This window comes from Takifugu flavidus, chromosome 18 (assembly GCF_003711565.1).
Source record: "Takifugu flavidus isolate HTHZ2018 chromosome 18, ASM371156v2, whole genome shotgun sequence".
In the NCBI taxonomy this organism is placed as follows: domain Eukaryota; kingdom Metazoa; phylum Chordata; class Actinopteri; order Tetraodontiformes; family Tetraodontidae; genus Takifugu; species Takifugu flavidus.
The window spans coordinates 10481094-10496041 of record NC_079537.1 but is presented as its reverse complement, the minus strand read 5'-3'; the positions used below and the strand labels follow the sequence as shown (position 1 = coordinate 10496041).

The window sequence follows — 14948 nt, the reverse complement described above, 5'->3', positions numbered from 1 at the left end:
CAGACAGTGCTTGGTTTCAACCACACAGAAAAGGCCAGTTAAGCATTCACCGCAACAGCGCTAAAGTTAGCTCAGAGGGGCTTTACACCACACATTCAACAAAAGTACTGGCCGATAAAGGGAGCCTCAGATGTCAGGACCAGTTCCGCACATCAGTAGATAGTTGGTCTGAGGTGAAACCGCTCGCAGTGACAAAACACCCCCACAGGTTCTCCTCTGCAGGGAGGAGGACAGTTAGCTTCAGCCAGTTAGCGTTAGGAAACTCCTGTTTACGTTGTCCCCCGCCACAAAAGCCAAGCAAAGTGTTTAGCATCTGTTTCCACACTGATGTTAATCCACTTAATGCGTGGCGTTCTGAGGCCCTAAAGGGGCGTGCTGCATTCAGTGACCACCATATTTAGAAATAGCACCGGGACATTTGCCACATGCATGCACCGCTTCAGGCAAACACTGACTAACTAACCAACCAACACAGAAAAATAGGCAGACGCTGCTGCAGCCCAGCATCCTGGATCAACCTTACATCTGGACTCCACACATCTCTGTGTAAATACAACTGGTGTGTTGCTCTAATACACTGCAGCGTTGGCTAAAGCCCATCCAAGCTCCCACAAAACACTGTAATTTTCCCCTCACAGTTTGACGAACGGAGGCTGCCGCTCGGGCCCTGAAAGCGTGACTGATGGAGAAAGGAGGAAACAGATTGCCTTGGGGATAGAAGCAACCAGGGAGACGGGTGGAGGCGGGGCACAGGTGCAGCCCGGTTGGGTCTTTTCTGTCTCTACATTGGTTTATTCACCACACAAATGATCGTTACCACGATGTGCTTTAAACTGGGGAGACACATCTCATGCCAGCTGCCTAGATGTAATAAACAGCTGGGCTCTGCTTCTCATTTGCAGATGTGACATCACGAGGAACCGTGGTTGGCTGACCTAAACAGACGCCACCGCGTGTGAGCAGAAAGAGGGCAAGCGACGACATTATTGCTGTCGCGTTGGGCTTTTCCAGCCGCACGCGGCGGCGCTGCGCCCTGAATCTGTTGAAGCCGTTGCCGTGGAGCAAACCTCCTCCAGGCTTCAGGCTTCGTTACATACCGAAGGACAGAGAGGCGCCGTGACGTCGTCAGACGCTGCATTTGCAATTAGAAGAGGCCTAATGGAAAAGATGGAGCTGCCAGAGATGCGTGTTGAGCCAGCACAAACGTATTGCTTCTATTATCGGTGGAGGATAATTAAATTTACACTGTGAACGGTGGTTTGGAAACAGTGGAATATTATAATATAGCCGCTGGATGTACTCGTCTTCCCTCGGAGAGTCAGTAACTTCCGAAGATTACGTCATCTCCACGTGCATGTTCTGCTAGTTTAGGGCTGCCCCTCCTCTCCTTCATAAACATTTGCATTTGATTGGTGGATTATCTCAGACATCCAGTTAAAGCGTCGGTGACGGCAGCAGACGAGAGAGAACGTACAGAAACCAGTGGAAAGATCTTCCTCTGTCACCTGATGAACAGTGAACCCTGATGAACCCTGATGAGTGGAGACTGATGCTTCGGACTCCTGACGGGTTCTGTTGGAGCTGCGGTTCTGAATAGAAGGAAGCTGACTTCTGCCTCTCTGATGCTCATTATTATTAAAGCCTCCAGGGGTCACAGCTACAGGGAGCAGCAAACATCATGCAGCCAACCTGCACGTTTCCAGGTCACAGGGCAGCGGTGCCCTCTCATCCCTCATCTTCGTCCCCATTAAACAGAGAATAACACAACTCCGCCAACACTGACTCTCCCACTCATTTCTCACTACCACTTTAATTCATCAATTTCTTCTTCCTGAATCCAGCTGAGGGCAGGTTTTAAGGAAGAGTCTTCGCTGCGTACAGGCATTCCTAATGAGCCGAGTCCGCTCATCTGTATTCCATATCTGGGCCTTTCTGAGGAGAGGTAATTAGGACATTAGTTCTGGAGGTGGTCCTCCTGGACCGTGGACAGACACACTGACAAAATGACGGCGCTGATGGAAACACATGCGATGTGCCAGGACAGGCGAAAAACACCGCCGCTGCTCCCAAAGCGCCGTTTCAGCAATCAGCTCAGGTCCGGCTGCAGGCGTGCACGTTGCCCATCAAAAGTGTGATCCAGGAACGAACTGTGATGTGCAGGCTGTCCGTCCAAGAAGCTGCCCCGTGTCCATCAGCTCCTGTCGCACTCTCAGCACGAGAATCATTTAGAGGGAGGATTATCTGCCCATTTTGGGTTGTTATTCTACTTAAAACAGCACACAATGAAGCAAAAGAGATGATTGGAGGTGCAGGAACACGCCTGAATCGTGCAAGGTCAGCGAGGAGCGGGGCAGCGTACGCATCTGCAGCACAACAAAGGGAACATCCACGTGAGCGGCAGGACTCAACGCTGTCACGATGGGGTCAAGAGCAGCTGGGCCGCTTTCCTCTGATCACATAATCACCGGAGGAACCTTCAAGTGTCTGAAACCACAAGTGAGTTTCATTAAATCCATCTGCAAAATAATCCCTGATGTGGTGAAAACCAATAATCAAGGAAAGTAGGAGGGCCGGAGTGTGAAGAATAAGATGCTATACATTTAAAGATGCTGGAAAAGACATATTTAGATTTATTATTAATCAGCATAGCATCCAAATGGCAAATTACTCCATTCTGTTAAGATAATAATTAACAATGACAACTCAAATATCCAGAGACGTTTTCACACAGACAATTGTGTCAAGGGGAAAATCTTGTAAACCTGCACACGCTGTGTTCCTGACATAGTAGACGTTATAATCAGGTCGAACGTGAATAAGTGGTTGGCTCTGTGCTCCTAATTCGGCATTCTTGCTGTGACCGACAAAGTGGGAGCAATCAGAGCGAGAGTGCACAGCAGCGCTCCTGCGGAGCTGAGCGACAGCAGCACGGGCACAAATGTCACCGGGTATGAGGTTGGGGTGAAAGGCTCCCCCAACCCTGCACAAAGCGCATGCTGACACATCAGGAACCAGGAAAGATGCCCTTTGGTGCGTCCTTAAAAGAGACCCTCAGAGCCCATGAAGGAAAGATTCATACATGACTGATTCATACATGAGAACCTAAATCAGCCTCCACTCTGATGTGGGTGGAATTCAGAGCAGAGTTTCAATGCAATTTAATGGAGACACACACACACACACACACACACACACACACACACACACACACACACGTATGCAAACACACACACACACACACACTAGTTCCAGAAATCTTAGCTACTCTTAAATCTGCAGCAGAAGTCTGCAAAACTTCTTTAAAAACATTAAGTTCTTGCTCTTTGATTAAAAAAATAATCATTATTCTTATATATTTTTTACACAGACGCTTTTTGAAACCATTTCCAAGACCTCATTGGCAGACTTCACTTCTTTTTTTTTTCATTATCGCGATGACCGATATTCACATTTGTCAGCGGTGGAAATTATTCAAATTACAGCGCGATAGAATAGAGGAAAGTAATGATTCTAAGTGTGGTTGTCAAGGTAATCACTGAAATGATGATGATGAGGATGAGGATGAGGATGAGGATGAGGATGAGGATGATGAGACAGCCTGGAAAAGGGAACTTGAGTCGTCAGCGGGCGAATGAACACGCTGACAGCAAACACCTTCCTCACAGGATGCACGTGCTGCTGTGACAAATTACGCATTAATTCATTCACGTGTGTGAGGGAGGAGGAGGGTGGGGGTGGGATGGTGGTGGTGGTGGTGGTGGGGGGGGTCAAATGAAGGCAGAGTAATGACAGCAAATGAACTGTCACTACTGATATAGAGGGTGTCACTCCATCACTGGGAGGGAGAGATGGAGATGGAAGGAGATGCTGGGATGGCCTGCAAAACACACACACACACGCACACACATACATACATACATACATACAGAAGAAGACCCTGACCTTAAGGATTCTGCTGTATTGTCCAGGTCAATGGTACGTCTGATATCTCGTTAGAATAGGCTTCTGACTTCTGGCTCCTTCTAGCTACTTTTGGTTCCTTCAGGCTCCTTCCAGCTCGTTCAGGGTCCTTCAGGTCACTTCGACTCTGCCCCTCTTCAGTTCCTATCTTTCAGAGCCAAACCCAGATTGCAAATTGGAGCACATCAGACATAATTCGCACCCCCACCTAATGAGGGGATTGTTATTCCCCTGTGCAGATTATGTACCATCTGTTACACCTGATGATGATGATGACGATGACAGAAAAGTGGTAGGCAGCCAAATTGTGACAGGTCAGTGGGACTCTGTCAGAGAGGGAATGTGTGATGGGATGAAGGACGAACTGTCCCGAGCGGAGGAAACAGAAAAGAGGGCGGGGCGCCACCGGATCACCTGACCCACGGTTCCTGAACTGGTCAGTGTGAGGGGGAAGACTCGGTGTGTTCTCTGCACTCACAATATAGGTCAAACACACACACACACACACACACACACACACACACACACACACCACACACACACACACACACACACACACACTCAAGGACAGTGGATTACAGGTCATCGGGGTTTAGCGTGTAATTCAAACCATTTTCCATCACATTTGTTCCCATTTGTACTCACTCGATGGCTGATCCCAGCTGATTAACATGCCAGTCAGTGGGGAGGGCACCTGCTGTGCAGACTGTACTATCATTAAAACAACAGACACACACACACACACACACACATACACACACAGACAGAGTCAGACAGAGATTATATTGGATTACTGCTTATTACCATTACCTCCAATAACAGCTGTAGTACAGGCAAAAACTTTTAAACGTTTTTAACCTCATGTTTTCACAGGGAAGTGGTATTTTCTAAATCATCCTTTTACCTTTTTATTTTAACCCATAAATGGATTTCAAATGCACTTAAGATATTATAATATCCTTACATAAAGATGCAGATGTTTGGGGATGATATCCCCTGAAAGTTTCCCTCCAGGTAAAAGAGGGTGTGTGACCTACGCACACACACACACACCACACACACACACACACACACACACACACACGTGGGCGCACAAACATACATTTATCAACCATTTCTGGATCTGCTGCAACAGTTATTTTCTGTCACTTTAAGACACCGGTACTCTAAATCACATAATAATCCTTATTTAAGGGAATTTTCCATGTCCCACCTACGTCCCAGAGACATGTCGTAGCCATACAGCTACACTAGCATTTTCTGGTGGATTACTCTGGTTTTAGTTTACACACACACACAAGCACGCACTGGCACATAGACAGGAGGGATTATGAACGGTGCACGTGACTCCAATCATGCTCAGTTATTACTGTCTGAGAATGAACAATGGCTGACATTCCTGGATGAGACCAGCTGTATATTGAGAAGCTGTTTGGCTGGTTTTATTATAAGAATGACCTCTATATATACATGCATACCTTAGCCGGTGATTATCTTTCATCCATGAAGGCATAAATGTTCCGGGAAATAGGCTTCCCCCATGTACCAGTATAGGTTCTGCCTTCTTTGCAAGATCCCATCAGATAATGTTCCTATTACATAATGAAAGATGGTACTGAGAGAAGGTCAGAAGTTTAAAACAACATGATGCCATGCAACAGAATTAGCTTTTAGCCCTGAATGAGTGTGGAGGGAAATCCCTGTGAGGCCAGATCCAACAACAGCATCCATGTGTTCGCAACCAGCAGCATTTCCCCTCAGCGAGCTGCCTAAGTGATGCTGATATTCTATAGATCTCTATTGAGCCAAGCATCAGCTATCAGGCTAATTTAGTGGTGCTGTCACATTAATGTATCAGGGTTGTTCCATTTGAACTAAAGTAGATGTGACTTCCGGCTGGTTTCGGCTCTGTGTGTTCAGGATGATCCCGATTCTGCCACTAAAAGCACTTCCTACACATATTAACCCAAATCATCCGGAAATGGAAAATGTCCTACGTGCTGGCTTTGTTGTCCTTTGAAAATATATATCAGTATGTTGGAGCCTGTTAAGGTCACTAATGTGAATGGGGGCAGCATTTTTAATATATTCTCCAGTCCAGGGAGGAGACAGCCCGAGGTGTCCCCAGGGACGGCCACAGACTCCTGGGAGAGCTGTAGTTTTCCTGCAGGGTGAAATGAAGACTTTCCTGGGTGAGCTCAGGTACGGTTTGACTGTCTGCTGCTGCAAGATTTGCACACATCATCACTCAAACCCGAGAACTCGTTCATCACCTCCCACACACTCTCTCTTATATCGGGCCCCCTGACCCTTTTCAAATGAGACTGAAACACTCCAAATCTCTAATCAACCTACACTTGACAGACAGGAGAAAGTGCTCTCAAACCCACGTTCTGCTCCGGAAGTGAACAGCCTGGAGGGAGACGCGCCACTTTTATCTGCGACATTCTTTGTGTTTGTGAAAGACCCAATTTTCCTTGTCAGCCCTGCGATTTTCTGATATAATGTGATAAATGTGCTTTTGCACAGGAAAGACAGGTCCGGGCTGGATGAAACTAGAGTCATGGATTTGGGAATAACATGGGAAAAACATGGCATGAGGAGCTGACGGTTACAACAGCGAGCACTTGGGTCAAACAAAACATCCTGAAAATTCTTCCAGCAGCCGTAGACAAAATAGAGGTGGAACAACAGAAGCAATCAGCAAAATCTGCACTTTTGATCCAATTAAGCCCAGCAGAAAAAAACCCTTTCCCTTTTGTGAAGAACTGCTAATTGATAAAAACAAGCTGATGAAAAGGAGGGAGGCTTAAACACTTCTCAGCCAAGAATGAAAGACAAGACAGTTAATCTTGGTTTAGTTTATTCATTGGAGATGAAATAAAAAGGCATCGCCGGTGCACATGAGAGCAGTTGTAATTTCTTGTTTAATGTGTTTAGAGGGAAAAATGCTGAGTGGTCTAAAGCCGCTCAAATGTGACTGCATTTACGGCTCCCAAAGTACTGCAAATTTGATTAGAACGCAGCAAATTTTGTACTGTTCAACATCTTTTTAGGGGCATTGCAGGGTTTAAAAGCTGGGAGGCGTGCACGCTTGGATATTCTTTGATATTACAAATCTGCACATTGCATGTGAGGTGAAGCGTGGATTGCTCTATAATTTGGAACACACAAAAACTCCTTCTCTTCTTCTGTCTTTACTTTTCTTTCTGGGCAACTTCATGTTTGCATGCCGACACTCTGAACTTGACCAGAATATTCAACGTTCACTTATTAACGCTGACTAAGCAGTGTCAGCGCGCTAAAAGCAACCTTCCACTGTCGTTTCCATTCTATATGTGAGAAATGTAGAATAATGGGTAATATAGAAGGATCTATAATTTACAACAGTTGCAGTTTATTATATATGTGTTTACAGTACTGCTTACAGTGGGAAAGAAAACAGTTAAACAGTTCCTTTCTGACACCTGAAAATGACACCGTAAACGTGCAAACGTAACGTGTAAATTTGTATCCTTCTACAATGCACAAGATTCACAGAGGAACACAGTCGCAGTTCATTTCTTATCGCGGCTTCTAAAATAACTGACAGCAGCTGGAGAGATTTTGAGTGTAACACTGGAAAAAAGGGGCGAGATTCAACTGCCCAGCAGTAAAAAAACGCAATCTGCAAAACAATCGTGCAAGCTGGGGAGAGATAAGACAGGAATGAGGGAAAAGGAATGACCCTCGAAACTGCTGAAATAGCACCACGGGCGGGACGGTTGAACAACCAAAAGCAGAACAGAGGACAGGACTTTCGTTATTAGAGCTGGAAAAAAAAGTTGCGCGTATGATAATAAACATTCAGTTGTCTCTCTGATCAGCATCCCCCTCCGCCTCTTCCTCCCTCCATCCTCTCCGCTCTTCCTCGCTGCGCCCATGTTTCTGCATCAGGGTGATGAGTCAGGGAGCAGCAAGGGGTCTAATGTATTTGCATTGCCTCATTTCCTTTCCTAATGGCAGACATGGGAGCCTGGCAGCACACAGAAATTGGGCCTGTGGGATGGCTGTGGGATGGGTGGGGGGTGGAGGGCTCTAAGAGCTGGGGACAGACCCAGACAAGAGGCTGCATAGAGGAGCATCGAATGATGAGGTGTGTGTGATGAACCAGGCCCACAAATGTCACATGAGTCATCTGTAGCCACCCTGTGCTAATTAAAGCGCAGGTAATGGCGTGATTCACTGCTGCGAAGTGACAAAACCCAGCACGGGCGACCACGTCAGCACCTGCTCGTTCTGAGAGCTCACCCATTCGCCCGCTGATCGATGCCGGCACTCGAGTGTGCGAGCACGTACGCGCCGGCGTTGTGGCACCTTTGCACATCACGGCGGGCTCATTGGTTCTGTTCAGAAGAGGAGAGGCCTGTGCGTTATTCCCGTGACAACATTATGCTTGATATGCCAGCGCGACTCATTAGGCAGGGCGCCATTATCGGGTGATGCATGGCACGCATTGCATCCTCGCAGAGACGTGCGCACCAGAATCTCATCAGCAGGCTTTTCCCACTGTTAAAGCGCCAGAGAGAAAAATCCAAAAGTGTAAGTCAATAACTGCCTGTTCCCATGGACCACAGTCAATCCCCCAGCTATAGGAGGAGGTTTGGGCCTGGGAACTTCCCGAGTGACAGTTGCAAAAGCTTTTCTGTGAGCATTATTACTGGAATACTCCCCAGGGGTAACAGAGGGTCAGTCTACTGCACCTGACGGTGGGGTCGTTACTCCGCTACCACTAATTCCCTCTCTTATACAAACCCAAACAGTAAAAACATAAACAGCTGTCGGAGCCCGTGCACCATCGTCCTCCACCCTTCTTTAATTGTGGTTGACATTTAATTAAAGCAGTTAATGTGTGCCAAGGACAGAGTACACCATGTTAACAACCTTTCCTTCCTGCTTAATGGGACATATCAGAGCTATTTTGAGTGCATGTTGAGGGAAAAAGAACGGAGCCCAGTCTATTAGTCAGAAACCAGAGCATCTCCCTCAAGTGGATGAAGGTCAGTGTCACTCCTGTTTCTGGGCTAACTGCTCGTCATCCAGGCTCTTCACGATGCTGACTGGGGTTATTAACATAAACACTAACAGGGGAGAAAGCTTTTAGCTCAAGAACAAACGGCAAAGAGACTATTCTCTCATTTACGTAACACCTCTATCATGCGTAAAAGCACCAAGGCACAGAGGCTTCCACAGGTGTGAATAAGTATCTCTGTCTCTCATGCGGAAACGCAGTTGGTCTACTGGGGAAGTTGGAGCAACTCCGCTAAAGCTTTTTGGCTTCGGTGATCACAGAGCAGACAGGAAAAACACGAGAAAACCAAGAATCAAACTGCACTCAAAGGCTCGAAGGTGCTGCAGAGAGGGAGATGGGGGGAAAACGTTACACACACACGCACAGAGGGTCTATGTTCCAGTCCATGTGAGGCCTCCACTGTACCGAAGGCGTGGACCAGAAGACGAACAGAATCACCCTCTGTGTTTGCCACCGCTCGCCAGGAGCCAGTTTCCCTGCAGGCAGCCTCAAATATGTGATGTGAACCTGAGCGTGAGGAGGCTGTGTGTTTATCCACCGCAGCCAAGTTTACACGCTGCCTTCGTAGAACCTGTGAAGTGGGCAGGTTGTCAGGAGCCACCCGAGGAACTGAGCTTTTTTTTTTTGGTTTAATGCAACGACGGCAACTGAGAAACAACAAAGAGCTCTGAACTCGTTACCTTACAAACATACGTACATAAAAAGGAGGTGATTCGGCTACAACCAGAACCAGAGATAGAGACCTGCTGGACCGCAGCTCCTCGAGCGCACGTGATTAAATAGAAGAGCATGCCGACGCGTGCCTCAGCTGTCGGAGTTAAGAGCCGATGTCGGCTGCTGCTGAGAGGATTCTAAACTGGAGCTAATGGGAGAGCTTGAAGAGCAGAGAGCTGCAGCCTTGCATTTGTTGCCCATTCTCAGCCCACCACATTAACACTGATGAAGAGGCCAGACGCACATTACACACCTGCCCACACGCTCACACACACACGCACACACACACACACACACCAGGGCAGCAAATAAATGAAAAGCGCCTCAGCTGTAAAACAGAGCAGGAGCTGGAGGAAGTACAACAAAACATCCACACAGGCTTGGTTCCACTCACACATGGTCAGTGGGTGATAATCTGACTTTGAATCAAAGGTCGGACCACCGCTGAGACGGAGCCGAGGTTCAAAGGGCACACCTGGGTGGAGGAAGGCTGCCGAATGACATCGGCAATCCTGACGACGTCGGTCTTTACGTCAGTAGTGGCATCACAGGCCCGTCTTTAGCATCGCTAATGCTATCAGGCAGCCTGAAGACATGCTTATCAATCACGCGCCTCCTCCCCCCAGCAGAGAGGTTCAATACAACAAAGTAAAACAGGACTGTGCTCCTCAGATCCATCCTTCCAGATGCTGGAGGTCACTGCGATCAGCATGGACCAGACGTCATTCCAGCCTAATCAATGAGCACGGAGGTGTCTGTGTGTGTGGGGGGGATTTGATGCCACCTCCTGAGGGTTGTAATGACTCTGATGGCTGATAGCTGGAGCTGTGGGAGACAGAGGAGGCGCTAAGGTGAAAGGCAAAAGGCAGAAATCTATAGAAACCCTGCACAGCATTCAAACAGGCAGTCAGGCAGAAGCAGGCGGCTCCGTTCAAGAAGACTGCGTCTGACAAAGTGTGTCCCTGTTGAATACCAGCTTCCACCCATTTATTTGGCTTAATCTTCTCCAGAGTTCACTAGATGATTGATTCAGGTCAAGTGCAGCATGAGTGGGACTACTCCACACTGGAAATATCACACTCCTCTGCCTAATTATGCTGCTTAAAGGAGCTGCTTCACCACAGAAGCTGCTAACACTTGCAGAAGAAAAGAGTGATTTCAACTCTTTTCCCAACTATTGAAACCAGGACGTGGAAAGCAAACCGGCTTCTGCGAAGCGATGATGAACCATTCAGATCTGAACAGTTACATCCTCGGTTGTAAAAGCGATGAAATTAAATCACCTCCAGACTTCAGCAGGAACCGACCAGGAATGATTAAAACCGAATATATGACTGTATCTGAAGGGGGGAAAGCTACAGATACATTAATAAATGTTGGGGGGGGTTGTGCAATATTTGCATATTTATGAGAAAACACCTTGACCGCATGTTTTGGATCAATGGATTTTGGGCGCCTCCCTTCCTGTTCGGTGCGTCTGGAGCCTAACAAGCAGACTATTTAGTGCTGATTGGGATTACCTGGACGAATACACTGAACTACTGTTCCAGCCTCGAGTGCCGTCATTCACCAGCATCTGAGCAGCATAAGCGCAGCACTGTGAGCGCGCATGTGTTTTTACATGCGCTCACAACACAGGGGCCACTGTCACAGTGAGAGCCAGTCAGAGCTGCTGTACCTGGAAGTGCTGCCATACTCCTCCTGTAGGTAATAAAGCAGACCGGCTTCCATTTGTCTGCTCTGCAGGCTTCCCGCTACCACACCACCTCCTGTTTGGGGTTAAAGGGGACGGTAGAGGTGTAAAAGTCACCACAGGGGCCCGGGAGGGGGCATCACACCGACACACAGAAGGGAAGAAAGTGAAATCCACACCTCGGCTCCCAGGGGTCGAGCGTGTCACTTGTCTACTCTCCCTGCTGAGGTGCACCCAGCGTCTATGCTGTGCAGTCAGGGGTCAGGCATGCCAGCCTGCCAGGCCGGAGGCTGGGGGAGGAGGCGCCAACGCTGGGAGAAAAGGGCTGCTTGCATGCCCTGAGGCAGGCCCTGTGCAGCTGTCAGTGTCCCTGACTGCCACCCTGTCGCTGCCACCTCGGCCCTCGCGCAGAGCTGCAACGTAGGCCATCCCAGGGCCCCAGTGGGTTGAAGGGCACCGCCACCCTGTCACGGTTCAGGGAGAGGGAGACAGCATGACGGGAAGGGCCAGGGTTCTTGGGGGTTGGCCTTTATTTTACCTGCCACGCAGAATTCTGCTTAGCTTCTCACTCGCCCAGTAACCCAGATTTATAATTTACCGCGCTTTTGTGTGCGATACCACATCCAATGAAATGTGAGATGTGTTAAAAAGCCTGGGTGCAAGAAAACAGAGGAGAAATTAACCAGGAAACAAACCAGCACTTTGGCACAGAAGTTTGCTTTTGAACTAAAGGTCACGAAGCTGCAATTGTTTTCAAGTTGAGTAGGAAATCAAGGGCAGGAGTCCTGCTGAGAGTGAGAACAAGAGAGGTCAGCAAAGATAAAAAAAAGAGTATAAATTCAGCGCTGGGGGCCTGCGGGCTCCGGCTGTGTGCGCTTCTCAGTGTGAGCGGAGTGTCACCTTCTCCCAGCAGGAGAGACACCAGAGCTCCAGATCAGCAGCCAGAGGAGGATCAAAACAAGGTCAAAGAAAAGAAGGAGAAGCCACTTCAGCGGCAAAAGAGCAGAAATCTCAGAGCGTGACAGGTGAAAGGTGGAACCCAGAGCTCAGTCAGATGCTGCAGAGTTACCTTCACCCATCAATGTCGCGCACCTGGTCGGCGCTACATATTCATTGGTGCAGAGTCGGAGGAGCGACCCCAGAATAAACAGCCCGAAAACAAGCCAGCAGCAAAACGGCCACCAGCTGCCTCCACCTGACAGTGGACAGAACGGAACCAGCCCTGCAGACACGCAGCAGCGCCGGCCTGTGGGTCGGGGAGTGCTCACAAACACTAAACCAGCCTGCTGTTTTTCAACTCTGCTGTCAGAGAACAACCACAATATTCCCAAACAGGAAAGTTTTGCCCAACTCCGCCTTGTCATTTGTGCTCACCATGACGACGTAGCTGGACAAACCCCGCTCGTGCGGTCGTATGTAACAGCCAAAAAACACAATGTGAATGTTTCCGAAGTCTGAAAATTGTCTTACATAACACACACACACACACACACACGGCCAGTCCACCACCAGTGCCAGACACTCTCACACTTCTCTCTACTACCAAATAAATAAATAGATCAGCAGAATAAAACCAGTGACGTCAAACGATGGATTCTTTGTAATAAAAGCAAAAACAAACCGCACTGTTTCTCCTTGGTCCACCTGTTCGCTGGGACTGCAGCAATAATCAGCCGTGTGGTATCTCGCTACATCAGTCCTGACCCAGGATATCTACAGTCAAGGATACCTTCCAGCTCTTCCTGCTTCAAAATGTAATACACTTCAAAATTCAAATAAAGGTAAGAGGAAAAGTTAGCTGGATACTGCAGAGTGCTTCAGGTTAGTTTTAAAATCTAACAGAATTCTAAGCAATTAAGGTGTACAAGGATCCAGTGTTATTATTGTTTCCTCTGGCTGTCTGGAAAACTGCCAGATTATAATCGTCCAGATATTAACTGGCAGGAAAGTTCATATGATCCCTCAAAACAAGGTGGCAAAAACCAAACCCTGATCTGAATTTGTTCTGTTCATCACTCCATGTTGTTCTCTGACAAAAGCAGGTAAAAGTGCTTTTGTAATTGCCTCCAAAAGCAAAACCGAAAGACAAAACTGAGAATTTCACTGAGACAAAAATCCATTCGTTTTAGCAAAAAATTAATACAACCTATAAATCCATTCAAACCTCTCAACACCGAAATCAACCTCCCCGAAACTCTGGCATTCCAATTGATGGCAAATCCAAAGTAACTTTGGGGGACAGACGCTCCTCATCACGTGTGGCCCTGAAACACAGAAGCGCGTCTTACCGGCTCCGTTCCGCTTCCGCTGCGCGTCCGCGTCCGCGTCCGTCAGCACTGGAGACAGATTCATCCTGACAGACTGACAGCACGCACGCACAGCCAGACAGGTCCAGAGCGGCGTTTGGCGAAGCCTCGGAGTGATGAGCACTCAAACCGGAAACGGCCTTTAAAAATAAAGGTATGGTCCTGGAGGGACACGTGACGCTGCAATGGTAAATAATCACAAAGCAGATGTCGTGTTTATGATAAATTGTGGGGGAAAGAATTAGAATAAAATATGTATAATTTTGATGGATAGACCCATTTTCTTATAGTCCGAGAGTAATAAATCAGATATATACTTTGAAATTTATAACCGGATGTCGCCGTTGCTGATCTACAAATTTAATTCTGATTTAACATTTTGGAAACGATTGTGGGTGAATTAGGCATTGTTATAATGATTTTAAACTTTAAACTTAAAAAAAAAATGTTATAGTTTCATGGCGTGATATTTACTCCAAATATTTTTCGAATCAAATTTAAATTCACGCTGTTTCAACCAGTAACTGCCTACAACAGCACCTCCATGTGTCCTTTTTTAAATCCTTATGTATCTGTACTGCCTCTATTCTGCCATCCAAGGTAAATCTCGCCATCATCCACAATTTGCTGATTATGCTTGAAAGCCTTGGATGCTTCATCAAATTGCGTTTGAAATTTCAACCCATGGACTGAATGAATTTCTGCATGTCGGGCCTCTTGACAATAGAATGAGTGACAGAAACACTTTAAAAAGGTTGTCATCGTCGCGGTGATGGATGCTTTCTGACTCTCCTCTTTATAAGCGATGAAAATGTCCTCCTTTATGCAAATGTGCAGGCACTCCAGGCAAGTGTTGATCACAAAAATAACCTACGGTGAAGAACGTGAGGCCCTTAGTGGATGAAAGGCAGCACTGTCACACACACTTGTCACCTCTGTCTTAAAACCTTCTGCTCTTCAATCACTAATCTTTCTGTTTGCATTTTTAAGAACGAAGAAGAACAATCTTCCACTCATTGAAATGCAGGCTGTGCAAAGGCTCAAAGGCCTCAAACATCTGACTGTCAGTCCATCAGTGCTGGCGTCACCTTCGGCGCCCCCGCACCGCCTGATAAATCAACTGTAACAGGCTTACATACAAATATCAGAACTCCGGTGAGGTCGAGGGGAGAAAAAAGAAGATAGGATTTACTTCTTTATCTGA

General features: G+C 47.3%; 1 protein-coding gene across 3 annotated transcripts in view; it reads right to left on the bottom strand.

Moving 5' to 3' along the window:
• Window positions 1-13867, bottom strand: part of znf385c (zinc finger protein 385C) — a 62172-nt gene extending 48305 nt beyond the window's left edge. For 2 of the 3 annotated variants that reach the window (XM_057014246.1, XM_057014250.1), the window contains exon 1: window positions 13727-13867. In XM_057014246.1, coding sequence (XP_056870226.1) covers window positions 13727-13790 — 64 coding nt within the window. In that variant the 5' untranslated portion in view covers window positions 13791-13867. Of the gene's footprint in view, window positions 1-13064; window positions 13623-13726 lie in introns of those variants that run through there. The other variant, XM_057014249.1, reaches the window with a different exon arrangement.
• Between the last annotated feature and the right edge of the window lie 1081 nt (window positions 13868-14948).